The 25349-nt window shown below is 46.6% G+C and overlaps 1 protein-coding gene across 2 annotated transcripts; it reads left to right on the forward strand.

Moving 5' to 3' along the window:
• Nucleotides 1-264: 264 nt before the first annotated feature.
• Mis18a (MIS18 kinetochore protein A) lies at nucleotides 265-15331 on the forward strand. 2 transcript variants are annotated; one of them, XM_041673284.1, is made up of 5 exons: nucleotides 265-601; nucleotides 2932-2998; nucleotides 8620-8742; nucleotides 14033-14129; nucleotides 14843-15331. In XM_041673284.1, exons 1-5 carry the CDS (start codon nucleotides 310-312, stop codon nucleotides 14915-14917), a joined length of 654 nt encoding a protein of 217 aa, XP_041529218.1. In that variant the 5' UTR covers nucleotides 265-309; the 3' UTR covers nucleotides 14918-15331. The 2 variants fall into 2 exon arrangements, with proteins under 2 accessions (XP_041529218.1, XP_041529219.1); XM_041673285.1 differs by lacking the exon at nucleotides 8620-8742.
• The last annotated feature ends 10018 nt before the right edge of the window (nucleotides 15332-25349 follow it).

Here is a 25349-nt window from a genome sequence, read left to right on the forward strand (position 1 = left end):
TCCCAGCTCTGCTAACCCTGCACGGGCGTGCCCACTCGGACTCACGGTGACTTCTTCCATGGTGGCGGAAGGAGCTGACACAGACGCAGGTCTCCCAGCTTTTGGACCTAGGAAGACCGCAAGACCTGACTAGCGGAGTACACCTCCCGCCAGTTAGACGACGAGCACGCGCGTTAGCTGCTGTCGGTTCCTCAGGCCCCACCCCTAGCGCGCAGCCCCGCCTCTTGGTCCTCGCGCGTGCGCATCTGTGCATTTCCCGTGGGCCTCTGGGGCGCGGCGGATTTGTAATCCACGGCGGGTTCGTGCGCGATGGCTTGCCACCCTGCAGGCAACCGCCAGCACAAGTGGAGCAACTCCTCGCTTCTGGAGAAGCGGCTGTCAGAGTGCTCGATACGCCACCAGCTGCTTGAGCAGTGGGCGAGCATGTCGAGCGTGTTCACGTCGGAGGCGGAGCCGGAGCCCGAGCGGTGCGAGGAGAAGGCGGCCGCGGCGACCGGGGACTACCCGCTCGTGTTCCTGTGCGCGCGCTGTCGCCGGCCGCTGGGCGACTCGCTCACCTGGGTGACCAGCCAGGAGGACAAGAACTGCATCCTTCTAAGCTGTCAGTTCTGGCTTGGGCCGGTAGCGTCGTCTCCGGTGGGAGGGCTTCCCGGGGTGGGGGGTGGGGGTGGGGGCGTGAGCAAACGGGGAGGAGGGGAGTCCTGTCCGTGGCTCACGAGGGACGGGTCCAGAAGGGCCTCGGTTGAGCATCGTCGTGGACATTATTCAGAAACAAGTGACCGAGCGTTTCAGGGCAGTGTCAAGATTTTTCAGATCTGACGGGCTCCGTCAGCTTCAAGTGTTAAAACCATATAGTTGCTGGTGTGTGTGGGGGGGGGGGGGGGGGTGGAGATTGTGGGCCGCCATCGACTTTAGCTGTCCTTGGGCTAAACTGTCCGGTAGCTTGTGCCTCAGTTGTCTCTTCTCCAAAATGTGAGATAATACATGGGACAGCGGGATGATTAAGTGAGTAGGCGATTTCTTTAGGAGTGATCCACCCTGTTAGCCTCTTTGATAGAAGTTTAGCATTGCCACTGTTAATCTGGACAGCCTAAAATTGGGTTGAGATTTTTGATATAGTATAATATTGGGTTTATTTTGTTTATGGGTTTTAAAGAAATAACGTTAAGACTTTCATTTTTTCCGTTTTTTAAATAGCTTTTCTATCTTGCTTTCTGTATGTATTAATACTGTTGTTAGGTTTTAGAATATAACCTGTGTAAACTAGATGAGTTTATTTATCCCCATATTAATAATTCTGAGTCTTTTATAAAGTTTCCCATAGTGATTCACTGGAATTATCCCCTTTGCATTTATTAAACAATGCAGAAGGGTGTAAAAGTTTCAAGAAAAGATTAATCTTTAGATTAAATTTTATTAATTGTTACTAATCAATTTTCAGATTAATTTCTGTTCCCTCTTGCCCCAGTTGGAGTGTTTTATTTAGCTTTGTTCATGTTTATGACATTTACAATTCTTAGTTTTTTTTCCTGTTTTGAAATGGTTTTCTGTGTTTCCCAGAATGGCTTTGAACTACTGGTCCTACGTCAGCTTTCTAAGTGGTGAGGATTATAGGTGTGATTCTGGCTCAGTACTTACATCTTATTTACAGCCACAACATGCTGATTTAGCCTTCTTGGTATATTTATAAACTCATTTCTCAACCCCAGTAGTTGTATTAACGTATTAAAACAAATAGGGACTGGAGTCGGGGTCGAGTACTTGCCGAGGGTGCAGTTCCCAGTACTGGCAGGCTGGTTTACGACTGTTGCCAACTCCAGTTACAGGAGTCCGCTGCCACCACACACGCGCTTGCTGCGCATACATATGTGCAGGCAGGAAAAACACTCAAAAAATGAATTAATAAAGATGAAAAGAAATTGTAACTTTCCCATTCCTGAATCGCTTGTTTAGTTCTCACCAGTGTCTTTCTAGTCCCCAAGGACTAGTTTGGGAGCTGGAAAACCTTTATCCATAGATGCTAACTTGGGTCGTCGTCCCCTCCCCCCCTTCCCAGGGGACCCAAAGGATCCCAGGCCTGTGTTGCCAAAGCACAACTAAATGCAAGCTTCAGAAGGGTCCAGGAGATGAAGGGACCCGTAGACTGTCATGAAGAATGGGGATCTATCTGATGAGTGGACCCGGGGCAGAGGAGGGGCAGCATGGGCTTTCCTGGAGCAGGCAAGGAGGGAAGGAGGCTAACCAGCTCTGCTACAGTAGTTGTCCCGCGGGAGGGGGTGCTGGTGTTTCCGGGGTGGAGTAGATTTGTGAGGCACAACTGACACCAGAGCTGTAAAAACCAAAATAGATGCATGGACTCCATCTCGGCTTCCAACCAGAGCAGCTGAATATGTGGGTGTGGGGGTTACCAGGGCCAACTGTGGAAGGGTGACACGGAGGCATTGGCTAAGTGATGCCGCTTCTTCTTCCCTCTGGGGGTGTTTTGTACTGCTTCCCTGGCCCAGCTGTGAGGTGCTCAAGCACAAGATGTCTGGTGGCCGGGAACCTGCTCAGTTACTTTTAGAAGAGCTGTGTGCTGCAGTACAGGGACGACCATCTTCCTTGGTCTCTGCCCAGTTTCACTCCACCTAGCATGTGCTTCTCCACCATTGATGTCCCTGGTAATTTTGTTCACTTTATGAGTACTGTTAGTTTTCAGAGGATATGAAGTAGTTCTTATTCCACCTTCTCTTCCCAGAAGGCCCTTGTACCTTTAGTGTTGAACCATGTATATACCCTGGCAACCCCAGTGTTTGGGTCATTTTTTTCCCCTAGTGCTCTGAGTTGGTCCTTTTTTTCCCCCTACTGCTCCGAGTTCTAAAATAAAAGAGTTAGAAGTTCTCTCCTCAGGTGTATTGTAACAGATCATGCTAACAAGTGTTGCTCTTCCAGGTGTGTCCTCTAATGTGTCTGTGGATAAAGAACAGAAACTGTCCAAGTGCAAAGGTGAAGATGGTTGGTAAGTAAGGTGTTTATGTGAATATCATGTAGAGAAAATATTTAAGGAAAAGTCTTCCACGATTCTCTGAGATTGCTTGGGATGTAACTTTTCATGATAATTGAACAAACACATAAAAGAAGTAAATATCCATTATTCAGTGGTGACAGCCCTGATAGGAAAGTGGAAGTTTCTGAAGGTGTAGCTGACACTGATTTTAAAAGCCTTAAGGCTTTGGGTTTGGAGTGAAGAAAATGGAAAGTAAACGTAGAGCATCTGAAAATCTCCAAGCCTGAGGAGCCCTGTTCAGTGCTGCCTGCCTCTTCCTACAGAATCCACATCCACAGCCACTGGGTACAGACAGACTGGCTCTGCCATAAACAACCAGTCCCAACCACTGACACGGCAACCCTCGGTTCTGTGTGGCCACTGCTAGGGCTGAGGGGACAGAGCCCTTGTGGCTGTCATCTAGTGGCTGCAAGTGCTGTCCTCAACAAACTGAGTGGGAAGTCCTGCCTTTTGTAATTGCTACCCCAAATAGGAACTGTGTCTTGCTGAGGCATAGAAACTAACTTTAGGTAGTACCCTGAGAAGCAAAAGGTGATACTGACATTAAAGCTTTAATAATGCTAGAATACCTTATTCGGATAAAGTATAGTTCAGCGGTACAGAAACTCAAGGAAAATTGCATCAGTATCGGGAAAGATGATATGTAGATATGACAGGTTATGTTGCTGGCGGATAGATGTACTGCTTAGAAATCTCACCTTTTTTAGATTTATTTATCCTTATTTTATATGTATGAGTGCTATGTATATATGTTCACCACATGTGTGCCTGAAGCCCACAGAGGTCAGAAGAGGGCATTGGATCCCCTGGAGTTAGAAATTGTGTGAGCTGCCATGTGAGTACTGGGAATTGAACCTGGTTCTCTGCAAGGGCAGCCAGTGCTCTTAACTGTTGAGCCATCTCTCTAGCTCAGGAATTGCCTCTCACTAGGGTATGACACTGGTTCTAGTAAGTCCAGGGTGCTGGAGTTTTCCATCGGCCTCTGCAGTGCTCCTTTCTCTCTGCTTCCCTGCTCAAGTCTCCATTTGTCATGCCTCTGGACCACGTCCACTCTTTTGTACTTAGTATGTTTTCATTAAGTTAGCTCAGAAGCAGCTTTAGAGACTATGGTAAAGCAGATATTAGATCTCACAGCTGTTGTGCTGGGTTCTAAGCCTGTGGTCAGGTCTGTTGATGCTGAACAGTTTACAGCTATGTTGACAGCAGTGTGGTGTGAAACCTAGGCTGCTCTTTTTGTAATCAGAATTGGTAGAGAAGGGAGAAGGGAATTGCCTTTCTCACTCAGTGATCTTTACTGTGTCACCTAGATGTGCCCTTTTGTTGCCGTCTTGGGTTTCACTAGGCCTTGTGAAATGCTGTATTGCTTTCGGACGTCCTTTCTGTTTTTGTTTGTTTGTTTCGAGACAGGGTTTCTCTGTGTAACAGTCCTGGCTTTACTGGAACTTGCTTTGTAAACTACCCTGGCCTCGAACTCACTGAGATCCACTTACCTTTGCCTCTCAAGTGCTGGGATTAAAGGCGTGTACCATCATTACCAGGCCTTGGGATGTCTTCTACTGAGTGACTGACTGGGGCATTCCAGTGGTCAGCCTGAGCACAGGGGTGGGCTTCAGAAGGCTAAAGTTGTGGAGGTAACTGTAGCTTCCCGTGTTTTTCTGATTCCCTGCTTTATGACTGAGCCAGATCCTTGATTAAAGTCATTTATGGTTTCTGGTATTGCTTCTCAGTCTTGCTAATGATAGTCTAATAGTGGCTACCCACTCCCTGCTGTTCCCCAAGATTATTCTAGGGTCTGGATTAGTGTGGGTCGTGATGAAGTACCTGACCATGCTAACTTATAAAGGAGGGAGGCTTGCTTTGCTGAATCACGATTAATAAAAACTCAGAGATAGAAATTGGGGTTCAACTTGAAGATCAAAAAAGCAAAGCAGCCAGCCACTGGCTCTCACCTCAACCTCAGTTTGAAAATGGCGATTCAGCCTCCAGGAATCTCAGAATGAGACTGTGCCTGAGAGCTGTCTCCTCCTGTATTATAAACCTCTCTAGGCCTGGCTTTAAAGGTGTGTACTGCCTGGTTTCTATGGCAACTAATGTGGCTACTGGGATTAAAGGTGTGTTTTTACTGTTACTTGGTCTGTAAGGCTGATCAGTGGGGCTGTTCTACTCTCTGATCTTCAGGCAAGCTTTATTTATTAAAATACAAATGAAATACCACTACACTTTGGCTTATGGTTCTGGGGGTATGTTGTCTAAAGACCATGTCCAATGGTAGCCTTCTTGATGACAGAGCCCCAGATGGTGCAGAGTATACTGTGGCCAGATTGAAACTAGAGGGTGGGTATCTCTTCTGGTCTCCCTCTTATAAAGCCACCCGGATTTAGTCATTGATACTCTACCATGATGACTGTCCAGTCTTAGTCACCTTCAAGAGACCCCAGTTCTGAGGGCCATGCACTGTTCACTTAAGTTTCTTCACCAGCTTGGGAAGACAGACCACATTCAATGGTACCAAGATGTGAGAGGGCTCATGTGAGCTTTTGTACAGGTTGTGGTTGATTCTGAAAATTCAGATTATCCACTTATTATCAGTATATCCTTAGAGTTCAAATCTCGGGTTTTTCTAAATCTTTTTCTTGATTAACAATCTTGATACTGTGTAGCCTCCTAATTATTATGAAGCTTGATATATACAGAGCATGTAGATTTGCCTGTTCATCATTGGCAGTGTAGGTGGGCTTTTCTACTTGGGATCTACTAAGATGTTTGTGGAAGGATACTGAGAAATATGCTTTACTTGACAAATTAAAAGCAATTCAATCAGTTCCACACATGGAGCAAGAAACCCAGAACTCATGGGCAGGGAGCAGAAACTGGAAGCTGCACAAGTCACCATGGGGCAAGGATCCGGCCCAGGGAATGCAGGGAATGCAGCAGTTGTGGGTGCACTTGGGAAATTTCTAAGATGCCACATGCAATAAACTCTGCTGTGGAGGGGATTCTACAAAAAATGGCTTAGATAAAAGCAAGCCAAGCGGGCAGGGTTGGGAGACTGTCTGGGTCGTGGACTGGCGAGGCCATTAGGCTGTCCACCCAGGGGGCATGGAGTCAGGCCCCACGTTGGGCGCTAAATGTGGAAGGAAGCTTAAAAGAAATCCCATATTAGATCAGCATTGAGAAATAGACGATTATTTATTTAGGGGTAAACTTACAAATCAGAATTCTGCTTGAATGGAGAACAGAAGGCGAATCCAGCAACCAGAAAGAGCGACTGGAAAAGAGGCTGGAGGCAGCTCTACATCAGCATGTATGGTATAAGAGGCCATGCCCCAGTAGGCGGGAAACCACTGGCTGTAAGACTTCCTACAGCAGATGTTTTTATTTGTTTGCTTTTTTTCTTTAAAGGTTTATTACTTTATTTATTTATTTATTTTTGGATTTTCAAGACAGTGAAAGACTCTAAAAGCATTTGTAAGCCCCCTCAACCCTAAGACATTTTTCTAAAACCTTACACTCACTCTCTCTTGGAAAAGGGACAGTCGCCCCCACACACACATGCTGGCCTGCTCATCCTCCTGTGTCCTTGTGAATAATCTTCAAACATAAGTCCATTTGGGAACTGAGGCAAATACAACCCACAGATGTTGACTCAGTTCCTGATGTGTTGATTTAGTTACTGGGCCAAGGTCAGGATGGACCACAGATGCTCTCCCTTATCACCTGACCACGCAGCTATTCTCCTGCCCTGGAATAGACCAATCACTGCTAGTAACCCTTTGAATAAGCCAATCCAATAAGTTCCCCCCTTGTGTCTGTGGCTTTTTACTTTAAAAGGTGGGCTGTAACAGCTGTCGGATGTCCTTCATATCCCGAACCTGAAAGGCCCTGTCATGACAGAATAAAAATCCTCTTGCTTTTGCATCAATTTGTGGTTATGTGAGTGGTGTCTGGAACAACTCCTCCCTGATGTTTGGACTTCTAGTCCAACAACAGGAATGTAATCTAACAGCTTTAACAAGGCAGAGGGGATGGGAGAGAGGGCCAAGGCCTGCTAGAGCCAAGCCTGCCACTTTCAAACTGACCAGAGTCCCTTCACTGGCTATGGTGAGACACGCCTGTAATCCTAGCATTTGGAAGTTTGGAGGCAGATCAGGAGTTCAAGATTATTCATAGCATAGAGTCATAGCAAGATTAAGGCTAGCCTGGGATACATAAGACCCTGTCTCAAGAGGGAAAACTATGAAGCTGTATTTAACTATTTAATAAGGAACCAGAATGAGGCAGAGCTGCTCAGTGGGGATAGAGCTCTTTGGACAAACCTAGTTAACGCTGCGTGGGGCGGTACAGCCCAGCCTTTGTGGCTGTCTTTTCTCCTAGCAGAATCCTTTACGCCTCAGCCAGACTAATCTTTCCATATGCCTTCTCCTAACTTTGGAGAACTTTTCTCCTAAAGTCTGCAAACCTGCCTGATCCCCATTAGAGCAGAATTGCAAACTGGTGTGGGGAGTGGGTGTGGGTGTGTGTTTGTTTCTTGGTTTTTCAAGATAGGGTTTCCCTGTAGGGTTTTGACTTCCACGGAACTCGCTCTGTAGACCAGGCTGACTGACCTCAAACTCACATAACCCTGCCTGCCTCTGCTTCCTGAGTGCTGGGATTAAAACTTTGTGCCACCACTCCTGGCCTGACCTGGGTTTGTGTTGTGTGACTGTGTTTAGGGGAACAGAGTATTGGGTTCTGTTTGTCTGCTGCTCTGTGCCACAGCACAGAGTTGATGTTTACAGCAGACCCTAGTATCCTGAAAGCCGGGAATGCTCCTTCTCTGTTATTGCGGGGAAACTGCCTACCTTCCTACCTAGAGTATTAATGACCCGAGGTGATTGGTCGGACACCGTAAAGGATGTGTAGACTTTGTTGATTTTCCAGGTTTCAAATAGTTTGTCTTAATAGTAGATGAAAGACTATCGATTCTGGAAACCCTACCTCAGTCTTTCGTTCATGTCCTTGCCATTTGCTGTCCAGAGCCCTGTAGCCTAGAGTGGCTGTTTGCATTCTCCTGCAGCCATTTTACCCTCGTTTTTCTTCTTCCTTACATATGACATCATATAGTCAGGATGAACCCTGTTGTAGTGGCGCTTGCTTGTCACCCCAGCACTTGCCATGGGAAGATGGGACAGGATGACACCTGACAAAAGTTTGAAGTTGGGGTGGGTTACATAGTAAGACCCTGTCTCCAAACCACAAACCAAAACCCAAAACAAACAGAAAGCCACAAGAGGAAAACACCACCATCAAGATAGCTCCTTTTCACCTGAAGCAACTCAGGGCATGTAGAGCTTTATTTAATTTTTATTTCTTTAATTCGTGTGTGTGTCTGTCTGTCTGTGTCTGTGGAGGTCGGGACAATTCTCCTTTGACCATATGGGTTCTGGGGATTGAGTCAGGTTGTCATGGTTGGCAACAAGCACCTTTACCTGCTGAGCCGTCTAGCCAGCCCTCAGCGTGTGGGTTTTAGCAGGAGGACTTTCGTCATAAGCATTACTACTTTCTCCCTAAGCGGTGTCCTTTCGTTACTGCAGCATTCTTGAGACTCTGTACTGCACAGGCTGCTCCTTGAACCTCGGCTACGTGTACAAATGCACTCCCGAGAGCCTAGACTACAAGAGGGACTTGTTCTGCCTCAGCGTGAAAGCCATTGAAAGGTAGGCTTCATAGATATGTGGCTGCCTCGTGATTGATTTCTCACAGTTGAAAAAATGAAATCAGTATGAGAACAACAGAACTAAATCAACACTGCTGGGTTCAAGTATATTTTTGAGGAATAATTTCTGACAGAGTCACCCCCTCCCCGACACACACTTTGTGTCTAATTTATTTGGTATTGGGAAAGTCAGATACTAAATGAGAGGTGAAAATGTGAGAAATTTTTTTGAAGTAAATATTGAGTTTTGGTTTTTTTTTGGTTTTGTTTTTGATTTTGGTTTTTTGAGACAAGGTTTTTCTGTGTAGCCCTGGCTATCCTGGGACTTAGTTTGTAGACCAGGTTGGCCTTGAACTCAGAGATCCATCTGTCTCTGCCTCCCAAGTGCTGGGATTGCAAGTGTGTGCCACCACCAGTTTCAGAACACACTGTTAGCTGACTTCAAAGTCATGGTCCCCTGCTTTTGCTTCCCAGACGCTGGGATCATGTGTACACCTGGCAAGATGTTTTGGAGCAGTTGTGTGGACCAGTGAGTATGGTCCCCACTTTCCTATCCCCATTGTTAACCTCTCAGATCAGCGCTTCCCAGCCTTCCTAGTGCTGGGACCCTTTGCAGTTCCTCATATCGTAGTGACCCCAACCATGAAATTATTTCATTACTACTTCCTAATTGTAGCTTTGTTATGAATGGCAGTGTAAATATCTGATGTGCAGAATAGCGGGTATATGACCCCGTGAAAAAATCGCTCAGCCCCTAAAGGGGAACCCATAGGTTGAGAACTGCTGCCTTAAGCGAACATGGAGAAAGGTTGGGGATATAGCTCAGTGCAGTGTGTAGAAAACCCTTGTCCAGAGGCCAGCACGGTATGGACCAAGTGAAGTGGGCGCACCGGAATCTTGGCACTTGGCTGGTGAAGGCAGGAGGATTGGGACATCAAGCTCTGTAGAGAATTGGCCTTGGGATCCACGTGACTTGTTTTTTGTTTGTTTGTTTGTTTGTTTTTTTCCCAAGCTAAGGTTTCTCTGTGGCTTTGGAGCCTGTCCTGGAATTAGGTCTTGTAGACCAGGCTAGCCTCAAATTCACAGAGATCAGCCTCCCTCTGCCTTCTGAGTGCTGGGATTAAAGGCATGCACCACCACCGCCCGGCCGATCTGTGCGACTTGGAATCCCCTCTGACTCCCAGAAGTTTGTCAGAAAGAATTGGCATTTCAAAATTGGAATCCCCTCTGACTCCCAGAAGTTTGTCAGAAAGAATTGGCATTTCAAAATTGGTTCAGAAAGGAGTCTCTTCGGTATTGTAGAAGACTAGAAATATAGACTTAGTTATTTACTGTAATAAAATTGGTTCAGAAAGGAGTTCCTTTGGTGTTCTGGAAGACTAGGAATACAACCTTAGTTATTTACTATAATGAGAATTGTTTGGCTGGGTGGAGGCAGAGGCGGGCTGATCTCTGTGAGTTTGAGGCTAGCTTGGTCTACAAGAGTTAGTTCCAGGACAGGCTCTAAACCTACAGAGAAACCCTGTCTCAAAAACAAAACAAAACAAGACAAAAAAAAAAAAAACCAAAACAAACAAACCAGAAACAAAACAAAAAATAATTGTATGGTGTTTTTTTTGTTTTTTGCTTTGTTCGTTTTCTTTCTTTTTTTTTTTCCAAAATTCAATGTCTGTATTCTTCAAGGTTTCTAAAAAGTATTAGGAAACAAGGCGAATTAGGTGCTCCGGGCCCCTAATTTCAGATAGTTTTTTGATGAACAGTTTTTAGTGGTAATGTTATACAGTGTGTCGACCACATCCACCCTCCTCACCCCAACTTTTCCCAGCTCTGTTCCACTGCTTCCGTCTAAGACTTCCAAGCCTCTTTGTTTTTAATTTAAATAACCTATCAAGTCCAGTTTTGTTGCCTCTGCTCCTGGGTGTGCGGCTGTCCACTGGAGCGGTCCACCTGCCAGGGCTGCCCCTGAAAGAAAATGGCTCTTCCCTCCTCCGGAAGCCATCAGCCGTCTGTAGCTTCCTTGATCATTTGAGAAGGCCACATGGAAGCCTGCTGTTTTATTATATATGTATATGTTTCTGAGTTTAATTGGAATTACCCTGCATAGGAAATTATGCTCATCCCAGAAGCCCTAGGTTGCCAGATAGAAAAAGCCGGTGCTAGATATGGGAACCCTTACCCCCCAGAATAATTCCAGAGGTCTTAATGACCTTCCAATTGATTGACCTTTTAAAATAGGAAATACAAAATTAGATCAGCTCATACCAATGCCTCTCAATTCGTCCTTATAAAGATGTGACGCTAAGACTTTGTCTATCAGGAAAGGACAATTTAAGAGGAAAATGACAATACTTTCCTTGCTTGAGTTACTTTTACCATGCTTGTTTAATTTCTTACATTTTTCTCCTTAATTTTTTTAAAACATTGATTTTTTTTCCAGTAATTAATTGATAGTTTTGTGTTTGGCATCTTTTAAAACCAGACAAGTTTAAATCAGAAATCTTTTTTTAAAACTTTATTTATATTTTATGTATATGAGTGCTATGTATGTATACCTGCACACTAGGTTGTGAGCCACCATGTGGTTGCTGGGAATTGAACTTGGGACCTCTGGAAGAGTAGCCAGTGCTCTTAACTGCTAAACTATTTCTCCAGCCCTTCTTTTTTGTTGTTGTTGTTGTTGTTTTTTTGTTTATTTTGTTTTGTTTTTGTTTTTAGAGACAAGGTTTCTCTGTAGCTTTGGAGCCTGTCTTGGAACTAGCTCTTGTAGACCAGACTGGCCTTGAACTCACAGAGATCCGCCCGTCTCTGCCTCCCAAGTGCTGGGATTAAAGGTGTGCGCCACCACCGCCTGGCTAAGTCAAAATTTTATAACCCTCAAATCAATTCATGTGGAAGGATCACTAAGCAGGTGGTGCTCCGTGTTACAGAGCAGAAGGCCGGGTCCAGACTTGTGCTCACTGGGGTCAGTGACAGTGATCTGAGGGTGGGCAGGTGCATAGAAGAGAGGGCCTTCAGTGACAGTGACCTGAGGGTGGGCAGGTGCATAGAAGAGAGGGCCCTTCAGCCCAGTGTGGGGACGCACCTGTAGCCGCAGCACTCCAGAGGCAGGAGCAGGAGGGACCTGTGTCGCGGGTTACCCAGTAAGGATAAAACGGAAGGAAGATACAAATTATTTTAACACCATAGGGTTGGAACAAAACCTTCCCTTTTTTGTTTTGCTTTGTTTAAGACAGGGTCTCGTTCTGTAGCCTTGACTTCCTGGACCTTGTAGTGTAGACATAAATTCTTAGAGAGCCACTGCCTCCGCCTCCTAAGGGCTGAAGTAAAGGTGGGAGCCCCTGCTCCCAGCCGGCTTTCTTTTTAAGACGGAATGGTTTGTTTGAACTCAGACTCTGTGGGTCCAGTCAAGCGGTGGGGAAGACGGTCCTGGGAGCTTGAGGTAGCTGGCCACACCGCAGCTCAGTCAGGAAACAGAAATAAATTCCCAGCTTGCTTTGTTGTTCTTAGATGTTTTTAAGATTGCAGGTGGTGGTGTCCCTGGCTAGCCATGAACTCAGTCTTCCAAGGGCTAGGATCACAGGGATGTGCCACCATGCTAGGCTTTAGGTTGTAAAGTGATTCTATCTGTATAAGACACAGGATAGAATATTTTGCCCTAGAAGGTCGCAACATTGAAGTTATTTTTCTCCTTAAGAGTTGAGTTTAGGATGGTGTTACCTTTGGGGCAGAGTCCATGCTGAGGAGCCTGGGTTTGTATGGACTTGTTTGTCCAGCGTGACGTTTATTACTGTTAAAACACCACTTAGATGGCACCGGTCTTCTCAGGTCATTTCTTCTTTTCTCTTTTATTCACAGGGTGGCTTTTTCTAGTTCTCTTTTTTCTGTTTTTTTTTTCTAATTTTATTTTATGAGCATTACTTTTTGCCTACATATATATCCTTGTGAGGGTGCTGGGTCCCCCGAAACTAAGGTTACAACTGTAAGCTGCCATGTATGGCATGGGTATGGGAATTGAACCCAGGTCCTCTGGAAGAGCAGCAGTGCTCTTAACCATCGAGCCATCTCTCCAGCCCCAGTTTCTTTTTTTCTAAAGAAGGTGTTAATTGCCTCCTGTGGTTTTGTTTACTGTGCTCTTTTTCAGGAATATAATCCATAGGATTCCAAAGAAGACCCATTTTCTCTTTATTATCTTATGGGTGTGGGTGTTTTGCCTATTTTTATGTCTGTGCATCACATGTGTGCAGTGCCTGTGGAGGCCAGGAGAGGGCAGTAGTGCTCTGGGGGTAGAATTACAGCCATTGTGAACTGCCATGTCGGTGCTGGGAATTGAACTCAGATCCCCTGGAGAATAGCCAGTGCTCTTAACTGCTGTGCCATCTCTCCAGCCCCAGAAAACTTCTTCCTTGACAAATGACACGAAATTGCTACATGGATAAAAACGTTAAAGAATTAGGAAGGCATTGTGTGTCCTTCCTATTGTTGAGATTTTATGGGCTAGTTGGCACCAGACTTCCTTTTCTTATGGGCCAGGCTGCTGCTGCTTTTTTTTTTTTTTAAAAAAAGAAATTTTTAGTACGTTTTCAAATGATAACACTCCACAACCCTAGAGAGCTGTGGAAAACACAAGTTGGAAGACAGTGTTGAGGTTGTCTAAATCTTATTTTTGACACTATTTTTATTTTATGTTTGTGGGTGTTTTGCCTGCATGTATGTATGTGTGCCACATGCAAGTCTGGTTCCCTGGAAACCAGAAGAGGTCATGGGATCCTCTAGAACTGGAGTCAGAGAGGGTTGTCATCTGCCATCTGAACTCAGCCCCTATAGGAGCAGCAGGTGTTTCCAAACTCCTCCCAACCATCTGTCTGACCCTGAGGTTGTCCGACTCTTGGTCATTATTACTACTTATTAAATTATTACTTATTAAAAGTCAAACTTGGAAATATTCACATTTCTAGAAAGTCACATAAAGCAAGCTTTGGTTTCTTAGGATGTTCTGCTTGCCCTTGACCTTGAACCGTGATGGTGCTTTGCCCCTGGACCGCCTGGGGAGGGGCTTATTGCAAAGTGGAATATTTATAACGGGAAGTGGATGTGAGGGGCTACCTGGGAGAAGCCATTAGGGAGGAGTGAGATGATGTGGTCCAGTGTCCTCAGAAGGGCTCCACGAACAGGAATGCAGTCTTCAGTTACTCGGTGCTTGGAGTGATGGACTTAGAGCTGACATTGCTGGCTGCTGTGAAGTTGATGCTAGATCCTTCTCATACGTTAACTCCTACGGTACCACATCTCAGTTACACTTTAGGGTCCTCTGAGAAGCAGATCGTGCCTCAAGACAAGGAGCTTTTCAGTCTGGAGAGCAGAGTTGAAATAGAGAAGTCTATAAAGCAGGTAATTTTGCTCTAAATTTATACCTTTGTTTGAACAATTTCCTGCAGTGACCAGATGACCCCTCTACTTGACCCTGTGATGTCATCTGTTTTGCTTTCTGCCCTTCGCAGTGAGAAAGTGAGAAAGTGCTCATCGTCCGTTAGGGAGTTGAGCTGTGAGCTAAGGCTGTCAGCAGAACACCGAACACAGTCCATGCTGAGCTCAGAAGAGTAGTCATTCTAACCCAGACCTGTAACTTTGAGCAAAGCAATATTTAAATTGTTGAAATGTTTTTTATGTGTCTGTGTGCTTTGCCTGCATGTATGCATGTGCCATGTGCTTGCTTGGTGCCTGTGGGGGCTGAAAGAGGCTGTTGAATCCCCAGTCAGGTCCCAGGGTTGAACCCAAACGATCAGGCTCAGCAGCAGGTCCTTTTCCTGCTCAGCCACCTTGTGGCCCTAAGCAGATTGCTTGCCTGGTATTCAGCTCAGTGCTGAATACTAACGTTCCTTGAGACATGTGTAGCTGTAGATTGTGGGTTGGGTTGCAAATAAAGCTAATGAAATTATGATTATGTTTTATTCAAGTTAGACTCATTCCTCTAAGGAGTTCGTTAGGCCTAACATTTTAATGTCTTGCAGAGCATGCAGAATGGCATAAGTTATTTTAACCATTAAACTGAGGAATCAATCATGCTAACCCTTGTGTTTCTTCATGCTCTTTGAATTCGGTAGATGGAAGATGTCCTGAGAGCCTTGGAGACGAAGCTATGGGAGGTTGAATCAAAACTGACGGTTGTTGGGCGCTGACGCAGCTGAGCTTTGTCCCGCACCCCACCCTGCCCCCTCTTGTTCCTAATATAGGGTCAGACTCTTAAGTATTTTAGAGGAAAGAGCTAATTGTTGCCAGATTTGAATTTTAAAGCCAGTTTATGATATATGCTGGAATGAGGTTTTTTTGTGAGATTTTATTTTCATAAAAAAACAGTGATTTTTTTCTGTCTTCTTTTTCTTTTAAATTCATTGTATATGTATGTTTTTCTATCTTTTAAAACTTTGTGACTTTTAATACTTTGTATATTTATGGCTGAGTCATAAAAAAATCACTCATCTCTGGGGTAAGATTTTAGTGGAATGTGTTAGATTTGGATTTTCTATAATGTAAAACTTTTATGAGGAACATGTACTTTTATACTAAGGAAGAGAATAAAAATTTAAAAGTGCTTGAAGGTTCATTTGTTTGTTTAAGTGAGATTAAAAGCAATTCCGGGGCCGTGAACTCCACGTACTGACTGAGCATGCACTGTGGTCTGCCCGGCCTAGCCCCCCTTCTAGGTGCGGCGGGAGAAGCTTGTCTCGGTGCCCTGTAGGGCTAACTCACCCAGCTTCTATCCACCGCTCTTGGAGCCTTCTGAGAACACCGGAATTACAGCAAGAGTAACTGAGGGTGTGCCCTGGTGCCTGGGCTTTGGGGCCATTTCAGACCCAACAGTACAGAATGCATGAACTACTTTTAGTGGTTTTATTTGACAGTTGAATATATGCATCAAACAGAAGATGGGCCACGGAAGGGCCTGTGGTACGCAGGCGTTGGCATTTGAAATGCTCAGAAATACCTGAGCTGCTGGGTAAACCACTGGCAGCTTGAAGTTGGGCAGAAAGGGGTGTTGCGGTTATTACACTAGAGAAATCAGCAAGTACTGAAAACAATGAGGTTTCCCCACCCTTCCGAGCTGGTTTCCTAGCACTGTAGTCTATTTTGATCTTGCTCCATCCCGTTTAACTTAACATTTAGAAGAAAGTACTTCAACACACAAAAGACCATTCTTAACATCTTGTTCATTAAGTAAAAAAATGTAACGACCATAGGATTATAGCTGCATTCTTCATTTCTTCCAGAGAAAGGGAAACAGACAGACACTTGAAAACAGACAGCTTGGAGTCTTCCGTAGTTGCTGTCACATGCATCATCCTTATTTTCCGCGAGTAAGAAACTGGTCAGTGTCTGCGTCTGCAGGTGGAGGAAATAGTTGCCCTCCACTCCGTCTCAGCACACATGTGGACACCCGGTCTTTGTAGTGGCGCCCCTTTCCCTCTGTGTGTGTACTCGTGCACATGTGTATGGAGGCTGGAGGTCGGTGTCCCGTGACTTCTGTCGCTAAACCTGGAGCTTGACAACTTGGCAAGACCAGCTGGCCGTGAGCCCAGAGAACCCTCCACTCCGCCCCTCAGTGCAGCTTTCAACTTAGGTCACGAGGTCTTCACCCACAGAGCGCCTTGCCAGCCCACCCTGCTGATGGCCCTTGTGCCTCTTCGCAGCTGGCTGGCTGAGCGTTCCTCGTAGGTGCCTGCGGCTCACACCTGCTTCTCCGTACATCTCACCTGTCCCCTCTGAAGCCCAGCAGCATCCTCCTAGAGCCTGCAGGCCGCTCAGCCGTGGTGACTCTCATTCCTCCATCAGTGAATCACTGGCGTCACTATCTTGCTATCGTACTTTAGGTTGGGGGAAATTGTTCCTTCAGGACTTAAGATGCCTCCAACCCTGCCTGCCTGAGATCCCGAAGTGTTGGGCCCTGTACACTGATTGGAGGCATTAATGATGATGTTTTTAGTGAAAAGAGCAGTTTTTATCCTATCTACTTGTTCATCAGTTACAAGGATAAATGGCACCCTCTGTAAAAAGCTAAGCCTAGAAAAACAGTTGTCTAAATTCCCCTTAATATTTTAGGATTAACATATAAGAATAAAAAGAAGCAGCCCCAAATGGAGTGAGTTGTAAGCAGGAATTGAGGGGAACTCACCAAACTCCACTCATTTGCATGTGTAATCGCCCACCTGTGATCATTCCCCTGTTGTGTCTATTCTATCTTTCTCCTCCCACACAGGTTAAAAATACTTTGTGTTCAAAATTGTTTTTTTCTAACCAAATACAATGAATTCTTAGAATTGGAGATAAAAATATGATGATTTGAGACAGGACTCTGACCTCAGCGGGTGTTCACTGAGTGTGCCGAGTGTGAGACAGGACTCTGCAGCGGGTGTTCACTGAGTGTGCCGAGTGTGAGACAGGACTCTGACCTCAGCGGGTGCTCACTGAGTGTGCCGATTTTGAGTGAAATGGGACTCTGACCACAGTGGGTGTGCAAATCTCAAGAGGGAATTTGGAGGTGAACAGGCCAGAGATAGACCATCCTGCTGCACTTAGTGCCAGGAGAACCAGCCATGGCTTTGTTCGTGTAGGTCCCACAGGGTACAGACAAAGCCAGCCTGAAATGTTGGCCCTCCCATAGAAAGACTCCCCGTGTTAGATGATGGACATTGCTCCCCACAAGGACCCCCCCCCCCAGAAGGATGATCTCAGCAGGGCTGTCAGGTTTGCAGGAGGAAGTGGTCCCCGGGTCTGAGTCTCAGCACTGACAAGGATTTATACCACCCCCCACAACCTTCCCTGGGCTGGGAGGACAGGAGCTTAACAAGAATGCCATCCTGGGACATGCAATCCCAGAATGACGAGGCCCAAGCGGAGCTGTGCTGAGTGACGTCTCCATGGCAGTGGCTTCAGAAATCCAGACTCCAGGCTTTTCCTGCAGTGGTCCTTATCACCTTTGTGACTGGCTAGTGAGCTGGGGCTGCTCTGTCCGCTTTTACCTCTTCCATGAACAGTTAGTGTCACTTAGGCGGAGCTAGATTTTTTCCTTCCTGAATCAGACCACAAGGGGGTGCCTTTCACCACATAAATATCCTCCACCTAGCACCGGGACAAACCAGAGGCTGCTGGAGTCCCTTCCCGCTAACCAGGCACATCAGAAGCTTCTCAGTTAAATGGCACAGCCAGGGATCCCCCAGTCCCTTTACACCCCAGCCCCCATCAGATTACTAACAGTGTTTCAGCACATCCCTAAAACTTTCCTCCTACGTCCCTGCAAGCAGTCTCCCCGAGACTCAGATTGCACACGGGAAGTTAATTATGGTTTCTCTTTCACTCGCTTTCTATGCTTCCGTGACTCAGGTTCTTTACTAAACCCCCTTCCCGAATGCTGACTCCCCAATACCTGTGTCTGCCAGCTCCATTTGCCAACTGAGAGGTGCTGGGCTTTTGAGGAGAGACACTTCTAATTACCCCACCAAAATGCCTGACTCACTAGGGACTTCTCAAGAGTTCTCCCTGTTTGTCTCCATGACACTAGTTTCTTTGGAAGGCCTAGGAAACGGTACTGTTACTGAAAAAGGTGTCCAAAGTACCTTCAGCCAGTCCATTTTCCAAAACGTAAGTAGATGAAGGCAGCTAGAGTTGGCCCCTCTCTCTGCAGCTTCTGTAGCCATGAATCTATAAAGAACCACAGATCAGAACTATGGGAGGTTCTGAGAACGGAGCTCAGATGGTAAATGCTTGCCCAAGCCTGAGGATCGAAGTTCAATCCCTGGGACCCATATCAAGGTCTGGCCAGGGTTCTGCGTGCCTGCCGTCCTAGCCCCGGGGAGGTAGAGGGAGGAGAATCTCTAGGGCTCAATGGCCGGCCTGTCTAGCCTAATCGGTGAGCCTCAGGTCCCAATGAGACCCTGTCTTAAAAACAATGAGGATGGCTTCGAGGAATGACACCCAAGGTTGAACTCTGGCCTCCACGGGCACTTAGGGCATCTATAGCTGCGCACGCACGTGCACACACACTGTCCACTTCCCACAAATACTTGGAAAAAGTTATAGGTGTAGATTTCTTTTCATTGTTAGTGCCTACATAATAACAAGATTTGCATAGCGTTTACATTGTATTAGGAATGAAAAGGAATTGGGAAGTAATTTAAAGCGTGTGCAAATATGCCTCGGTTATGAACAAAATATAGCGCCGTATTGTAGAAGGGCCCGTGGGTAGCGAGAAGGGACTGTGTTTTATGTTTCCATTTGGTGAAACAGACATTTGCATTCGTGTATTACATTATGTTCATCATAACAGCGGAGGCAAAAGTGGTTCTGTCTGGCAAAGGTACAGCCAGCCAGAGGACCTGGAGCTCTGCATCTGGGTCCCGCCATGGTTCTAACAGATGGCCTCTTGTTTCCCAGCCTTGGTCTCCGCAACTGTGTAATGCGGATTTGGATTAAAATGACCTTCAAAGTTCCCTTTCAAATTCACTTAAAAAAAAAATGGAAGAATGTTATGTTAATTTTTTTGTTAAGTATTTTTTGTGTGTCTGTGGGGGGAGTGCACGTTACAGCGCATGTGTGGAGGTCAGAGGACACTACACGCATGTGTGGAGGTCAGAGGACACTACACGCATGTGTGGAGGTCAGAGGACACTACAGCGCATGTGTGGAGGCCAGAGGACACTACCAGACGTGTGGAGGCCAGAGGACACTACAGCGCATGTGTGGAGGCCAGAGGACACTACCGCGCATGTGTGGAGGTCAGAGGGCACTACCAGACGTGTGGAGGCCAGAGGACCCTTGAGGAGTCGCTTCTCTCCATGTGGGTCCTAGCGGTTAAATCTTGATGGTCAGGCTCGTCACCAAGCTCCTGGACCCCTTGCAAGCACTCTGGCCCCTGCTGTATTTGTTTTAATTAGGTAAAGGTATGAGTGTCACTGATCTGAAAGCCTGGACTCTGAAATCCAAATCTTTCCAAGACTGATGTAACCCCATGAGAGGAAAATCCCACAGCCAGTCTCCTGTGCTGGGTCTCAGTGAAAAACGCCCGAGGCTAAAATTATTCTGTGCCATTCCCACCGTGCTACCCATGGAAGATGTGTATAGAAGCAGGGTTGCTTTTCTCTTTGGTCTTTGCTCCCATCCCCATTTATTTTATTTTTAAAATAGATTTTCATTTTATCATGCAGATATTTCAAAATCTAAACATATTTGAAATATCAGACCGTTTTATTTCCCTCAAGCATTTCGGAAAGAGGGCACTCAGCTGATGCTGATTTGAAGTGGACTGTGCCTGGGCAGGTGGAGGTTCCCAGGCAGCGCCAGTCCTGGTGGACATTGGTCATATCCTGCCTATTAGAGCAGGAGACCAGAAAAGAGGTTCAGAACAGAAGTGCCGCCCACGCGGCTGCTGCGGCGTGGCAGCTGTAGCTGGCTGGCAGGTGGCAGGTCTTGAAGATATTTTTGAATCGGCTCATGGAATTCTGAATAGAATTCAAACGTGGGCACGTGAGTGCTCTGTTTCACTGCATCTCCGGCCCCTGACATTTCATCCACCATCGTGACTGTCAGGACACCCTAGAGGTTTCTCTGGTCCTAACTTGATTTGTTAAAGCGAGCTATCTTACTGTAGTCATTTCACGGAGTCAAGTTCCCCTGTCCTCTCCCCTCCATCACCGTGTCCCCCAACAAAGCCATAACCAAGTCAAACTGAATTAGTCAGCGTTGGCTGTCAGCCCTGGAGCAGGACCCGCAAAGTCTCGTGATGCCAGCCTGCTGGGCACCGTCTCCAAGGCAACGGCGGCTGTCTCTCTCTCTCGGAAGGGAAGCCTAGAAGAGTCTGGTCCTGATGTGGTCCTTCAGAGAGTCAGTGTGGGGGAGACGGTCTGTGAATGAGGACACTGGCTGCTTTGTTCTCTTCTCCTCGCTCAGGATATGTCTCATTCACATTAATTTCTCTCTCTCTCTCTCTCTCTCTCTCTCTCTCTCTCTCTCTCTCTGAAATCAGCCTTTGGATTGAACTGTTTGTGATGGGCGTTAAAAGCACATTCAGAATGCACCCAGACACTAGTCTCAAATGCCCTGATTCATTGCCTACTTTAAAAAGCAAAAGATTCAGAATTCTCTTAGGAGAAGCCCAGATGAGATTAGCATGAGCCAAGACACATATAATAAAGGGTGCAAGTCCTGGTCCCCAAGCCCAAGGCCTCCCCTGAAATGCTCTTCATGCCCGTAGGACTATAAAGTTTATTGTCTAAACCAGGACACATTGCACGGTAGAAGAGGAAACTTCATGATTAAGCAATGTGACAGACACACACTGTCCCGCCATCCAGGGGTTTATCCCCCCCTCCCCCCCACCTCTCCTTTGAACAAATGTTCTCTCAGCCAGCGGAGTTAGAAGACCTCTGAGCTCTCCTGCAGGCTACGGAATACGACCTAGTCAGAGGTCTGGAACAGAGAGGTGCGGCGGCAACACTGAGGATCAAAGAGACTGAAGGGAAAAGGCTCTGTGGTGCGGGGTCCCGTGAAGGAGGGCTGGTCGAGCTGCCTGGCTCAGCGGAACTGCCATTCTGTCTAGTAGAAAAGTTTCGCCTTATGTCTGGGCAGGGCCACATGAAGCAACGCCGCCACAATAAAGAAGACATCAAATTTACTGCTGCTGAAAAAATTTTTCCTAAGCATTTGCTGAAGGTAGACACCAGCTAGCTGGGAAACGTGTTTAGTCTCGAACAATGCTGCTAAGAGAAACTGGAAAAGCTGTTTATATTAGTCAGGGTTCTCTAGAGGAAAGGAACTGATAACACACACACACACACACACACACACACACACACACACACACACGGATATATTAGGCTAGCTTATGGCTATGGTCCAGCTAGTCAATCACTGTCTACCTACAGAAGATTCAAGAGCCCAGTAGTTGTTCAGGCCACAGGCTGGATACCTCAGCTGGTCTTCAGTTTGTGCCAGAATCCTGAAGAACAGCCTCCTTCTTCCATGTCTTTATACAGGCTGCCAGCATAAGGTGTGGCCAGATTAAAGGTGCATCTTCCCACCTCAAGAAATCCAGATTTAAACTGGGTCCTCCTACCTCAAATTAGTTAAGCAAAAAGTCCCTTGCAGGTGCACTGAGGTTTAGTTAGTTCCAGATGTCGTGGAGTTGCCAGCCGAGACTTGCCTTCACAGTGTGTTCCCACCCTATCACATACACTCATCTCAGATCTTCAACCATAGGCTTCCTGATAAAGTAATCTGTACTTGGCTGAGTCTGAAAGGGAAGGAGGGGATCGGGTCTAGCCTGGAGTTCCCTATCACACGTGGAGTCCTGAGTCAATGCCCAGCACAGCATAAGCCCGGCATGCTGGCGGATGCCTGCAACCTAAGTATTAGGGAGGAAGAGAAAGGAAAGCCAGAAGTCCAGGTCACCCTCAGCTACAGGATGGGGCAGCCTGGGATACATGAGACCCTGCCCGAGAGCAAGCAGCATGCAGGTCCAGGTAACGGAGACGTAGCATAATCTGTACCTTAAGTAACCAGGAATGGCCACTAACAGAGTTTATGTAGTCCTTCCTTGCTGTGGCTTACACGTTTTAGACAGTTATAAAAGGCAGCTGCCAGCATATTCTGTATTGTATTATGGACAGTTCTCCATCTCATCAGATATACACATGTACCTGTCTGCGCTCTGACAATGGCATTTCAGAACACTGGATAGTTCTAGAAGCTGAACTCCCAGCATCAGGTTTGTGGTTCTTCCCAAACCCTCTCTGCTGTAAGCGGTGACGCCACGCATGCACGGGCATCCTGGGCTGCATGAGTGCGGAGAGTCCCCAACATTCTCACTCTGCTTCTGTGTATGGCTCACTGGTGCCCACGATAAAGGCAAAGAGAGATAAGCTCCTGTCTCATTCAGACGCACCCGCAAGACCTGCTCTGCTCTAACCTCTCTGTTTAGTTTTCTTGACTCGTCACCTTACAGCAATTAAAGGAAATGAACTCTGTTCTTTGGAGGGGTTGGAGATGAAAAATGACGTGTTTATAAAATTAGAAAGCAACTTGTTTCTAGAAGGGTTTGTTCTTTTTTTTTTCAAAATAATGTTAATAATTCTACTAAAATTAGCCTCTTTCCAGATTTTTTTTTTTTTTTTGTAATCAATAAGTGATTGGGCAAGGCAGGGTGCCCTACTGGGCCCTTCTGGGGAGAAAGGTTTGGGTCTGGTCAGGCTGCTTATCCGCCTTCTGAACTGTCACAAATGGCCTGCAAAAGTCCCCTTGGTGGAGGTGGCAGGGAGCTTGCTGTGTGGTGGGTGGCCCGCTGGTTCTCTTTCCTTTCCACACCCCTGGGGGAGGCTGTGCTCCAGGCAGCTCTCGGCCCTCAGTGTGTGTCAAGTCTGATGCTCTCCAGCCCTAGGGACAAAGGCCAACTTGCTGTCAAGATAAAAACAGCCGTTGGAAGGGGAGTCTGGGAAAGAATTCCGATGAAGAATCCTGGGAATTCCAGCCTCACATGGGAGAGGGCTGGAGGGGGGGATATGAATGAAGAAATTGGCAGCTAATCCCATGAGCCAACTATGTAGCTGGAACTGCACGGACTCCGGTACCTGTGTCTTCTCAGCGCAGTGGGAAAACCATGGGGGAAACCACAGACCACACACAAAGGGGCCTGGAGTTTTCCTTTGCCCCAGTGTTCCTCCTCACAGACTACCAATGTCTAACCTGAGAGTTAGGTCATGCTTGGGTACCCCGACTCCAGTGCCCATGGGAAGGTCATGCTGGGGCACCCTGACTCCAGTGCCCAAGGGAAGGCCACTCTAGGGCACCCTCTCTCCAGTGCCCTTGGGAAGGCCATGGTGGGGCACCCCAACTCCAGTGCCTGTGAGAAGGTCATGCTGGGGCACCCCATCTCCAGTGCCCGTGGGAAGGTCATGGTGAGGCACCCCGACTCCAGTGCCCATGGGAAGAACACACTGGGGCACCCTCTCTCCAGTGCCCATGGAAAGGTCATGGTGAGACACCCCGACTCCAGTGCCTGTGGGAAGGTCATGCTGGGTCACCCCCTCTCCAGTGCCCATGGGAAGAGCACACTGGGGCACCCCCTCTCCAGTGCCCATGGAAAGGTCACGGTGGGGCACCCCCTCTCCAGTGCTCGTGGAAAGAGCATGCTGGGGCACCCCTCTCCAGTGCCCATGGGAATGACTTCGGTACACAGACTGTGAGAGGTTCTGAGGGAACCCTTTCTGCTGAGCCCAGACATCCAGCCCACGGAGAGGATGCTATACCCTTACCAAGTGCAGAAACGGATAGCTTTGAGTCCAGAGAGAGGACGCTGCCACGATCCACACCATTCTTGGTAGACCTGGCACCACCAGCCTACCAGCAAGGTGGCATGTAGGAATTTCACAACCCTGTGGTCCCCTAAATAAAATAGTATCTCTTCCTATCCATGTGGTAAAGTATTTTGGGTTAGAAGGAACTAGAAACCCAAGTTAACAGAGAAAAGAATTTTTGAGTTTTTCTACAAGGTAAAACAAGCATGTTTTCCTTTTCTGTCTGGGCTCCCAAACATTGAGCTCAAGTGTCAGGGAGATTGTTGGGGGTGGGGGAGGTAAAGACCCTGCAAGCCTGGTGACCTGACTTTGCTCCCCAGAACCCACGTAAAGGTGGGAAGAGAATGAACTTCAAGATTGAGCTCAGCGTGAGGGAGCTGACTTGGACTGACGGAATGATGATGAGGATGTCTTTCTGGCCACGGCAAGCCAGCATTTGAAGAGGTGGAAACATGGCCACCGTCCTGTAGTGAAGACCTTAGGAAAGCCTTCCCTCCGATGGCTCCCTTGCTTTTATCCAAAGTTCTTGAATGATTATCTGTTTGTGACGTGATACAAACTGAGCATAAAACTGTATCAATACAGGTGGTTGGTGGTGGCACAAGCCTTTAACCCTGGCACTACAGAGGCAGAGACCAGCAGATCTCTGAGTTTTAGGCCAGCCTGGTCTACAGAGTAAGTTCCAGGACAGGCTCCAAAGCTGCACAGAGAAAGCCTGTCTTGAAAAGACAACAAAACAAAACAAAAAAAAAAAACTGTATCAACGCATTTCCACCAAGTTTTGAACCATGTTGGTGGCAGCCTGGGAGAAGGGGTTGCCACTGAGTTCCCCTAACAGCAGTGACTTATGATTCAGTTGTTTTTAAAGCCTAAAAAAGGCTTATAGTGTCTCCCCAGTACAGGAGGCAGTAAAACCAGTCTCTTCTTCAGTAGGGAGAGCCTGAGGAAGCCCCTGCCTTGGAGTAATAGCTGCCTTTCGGGGTTGGCTTTAAACGTTAAGTGTTTTCTTTTTTGTTTGTTTGGTGATTTTATCTTTCCATTGACTGACAAATTATAAAGAGGGGCGGATCATATTTTCTTGTCAATGATATGACTATGTGATTCATGGCTGTATAATATCCCATTGGTGTATATACGCCATATTTTCTTAACTCATTGACCTGTTGGCTATCTACACTGGTTCCATAAGTAGGTATTATAAACAGTGTCATGATAAATATAGATATGTTTTATTTAAAAAATAGTAAGAATATTTATATTTTGTAATAAA

This window comes from Microtus oregoni, unplaced genomic scaffold (genome assembly GCF_018167655.1).
Source record: "Microtus oregoni isolate MIOR12 unplaced genomic scaffold, Mior012 000023F_ref0000262, whole genome shotgun sequence".
NCBI lineage: Eukaryota > Metazoa > Chordata > Mammalia > Rodentia > Cricetidae > Microtus > Microtus oregoni.

Coding starts and splice junctions, on each gene's coding strand:
- Mis18a (XM_041673284.1), top strand. CDS start 310: ATGGCTTGCCACCCTGCAGGCAACCGCCAGCACAAGTGGAGCAACTCC. Junction 8,743..14,032: donor AGCGTGAAAGCCATTGAAAG/GTAGGCTTCATA, acceptor ACCACATCTCAG/TTACACTTTAGGGTCCTCTG. Junction 14,130..14,842: donor TAGAGAAGTCTATAAAGCAG/GTAATTTTGCTC, acceptor TGAATTCGGTAG/ATGGAAGATGTCCTGAGAGC.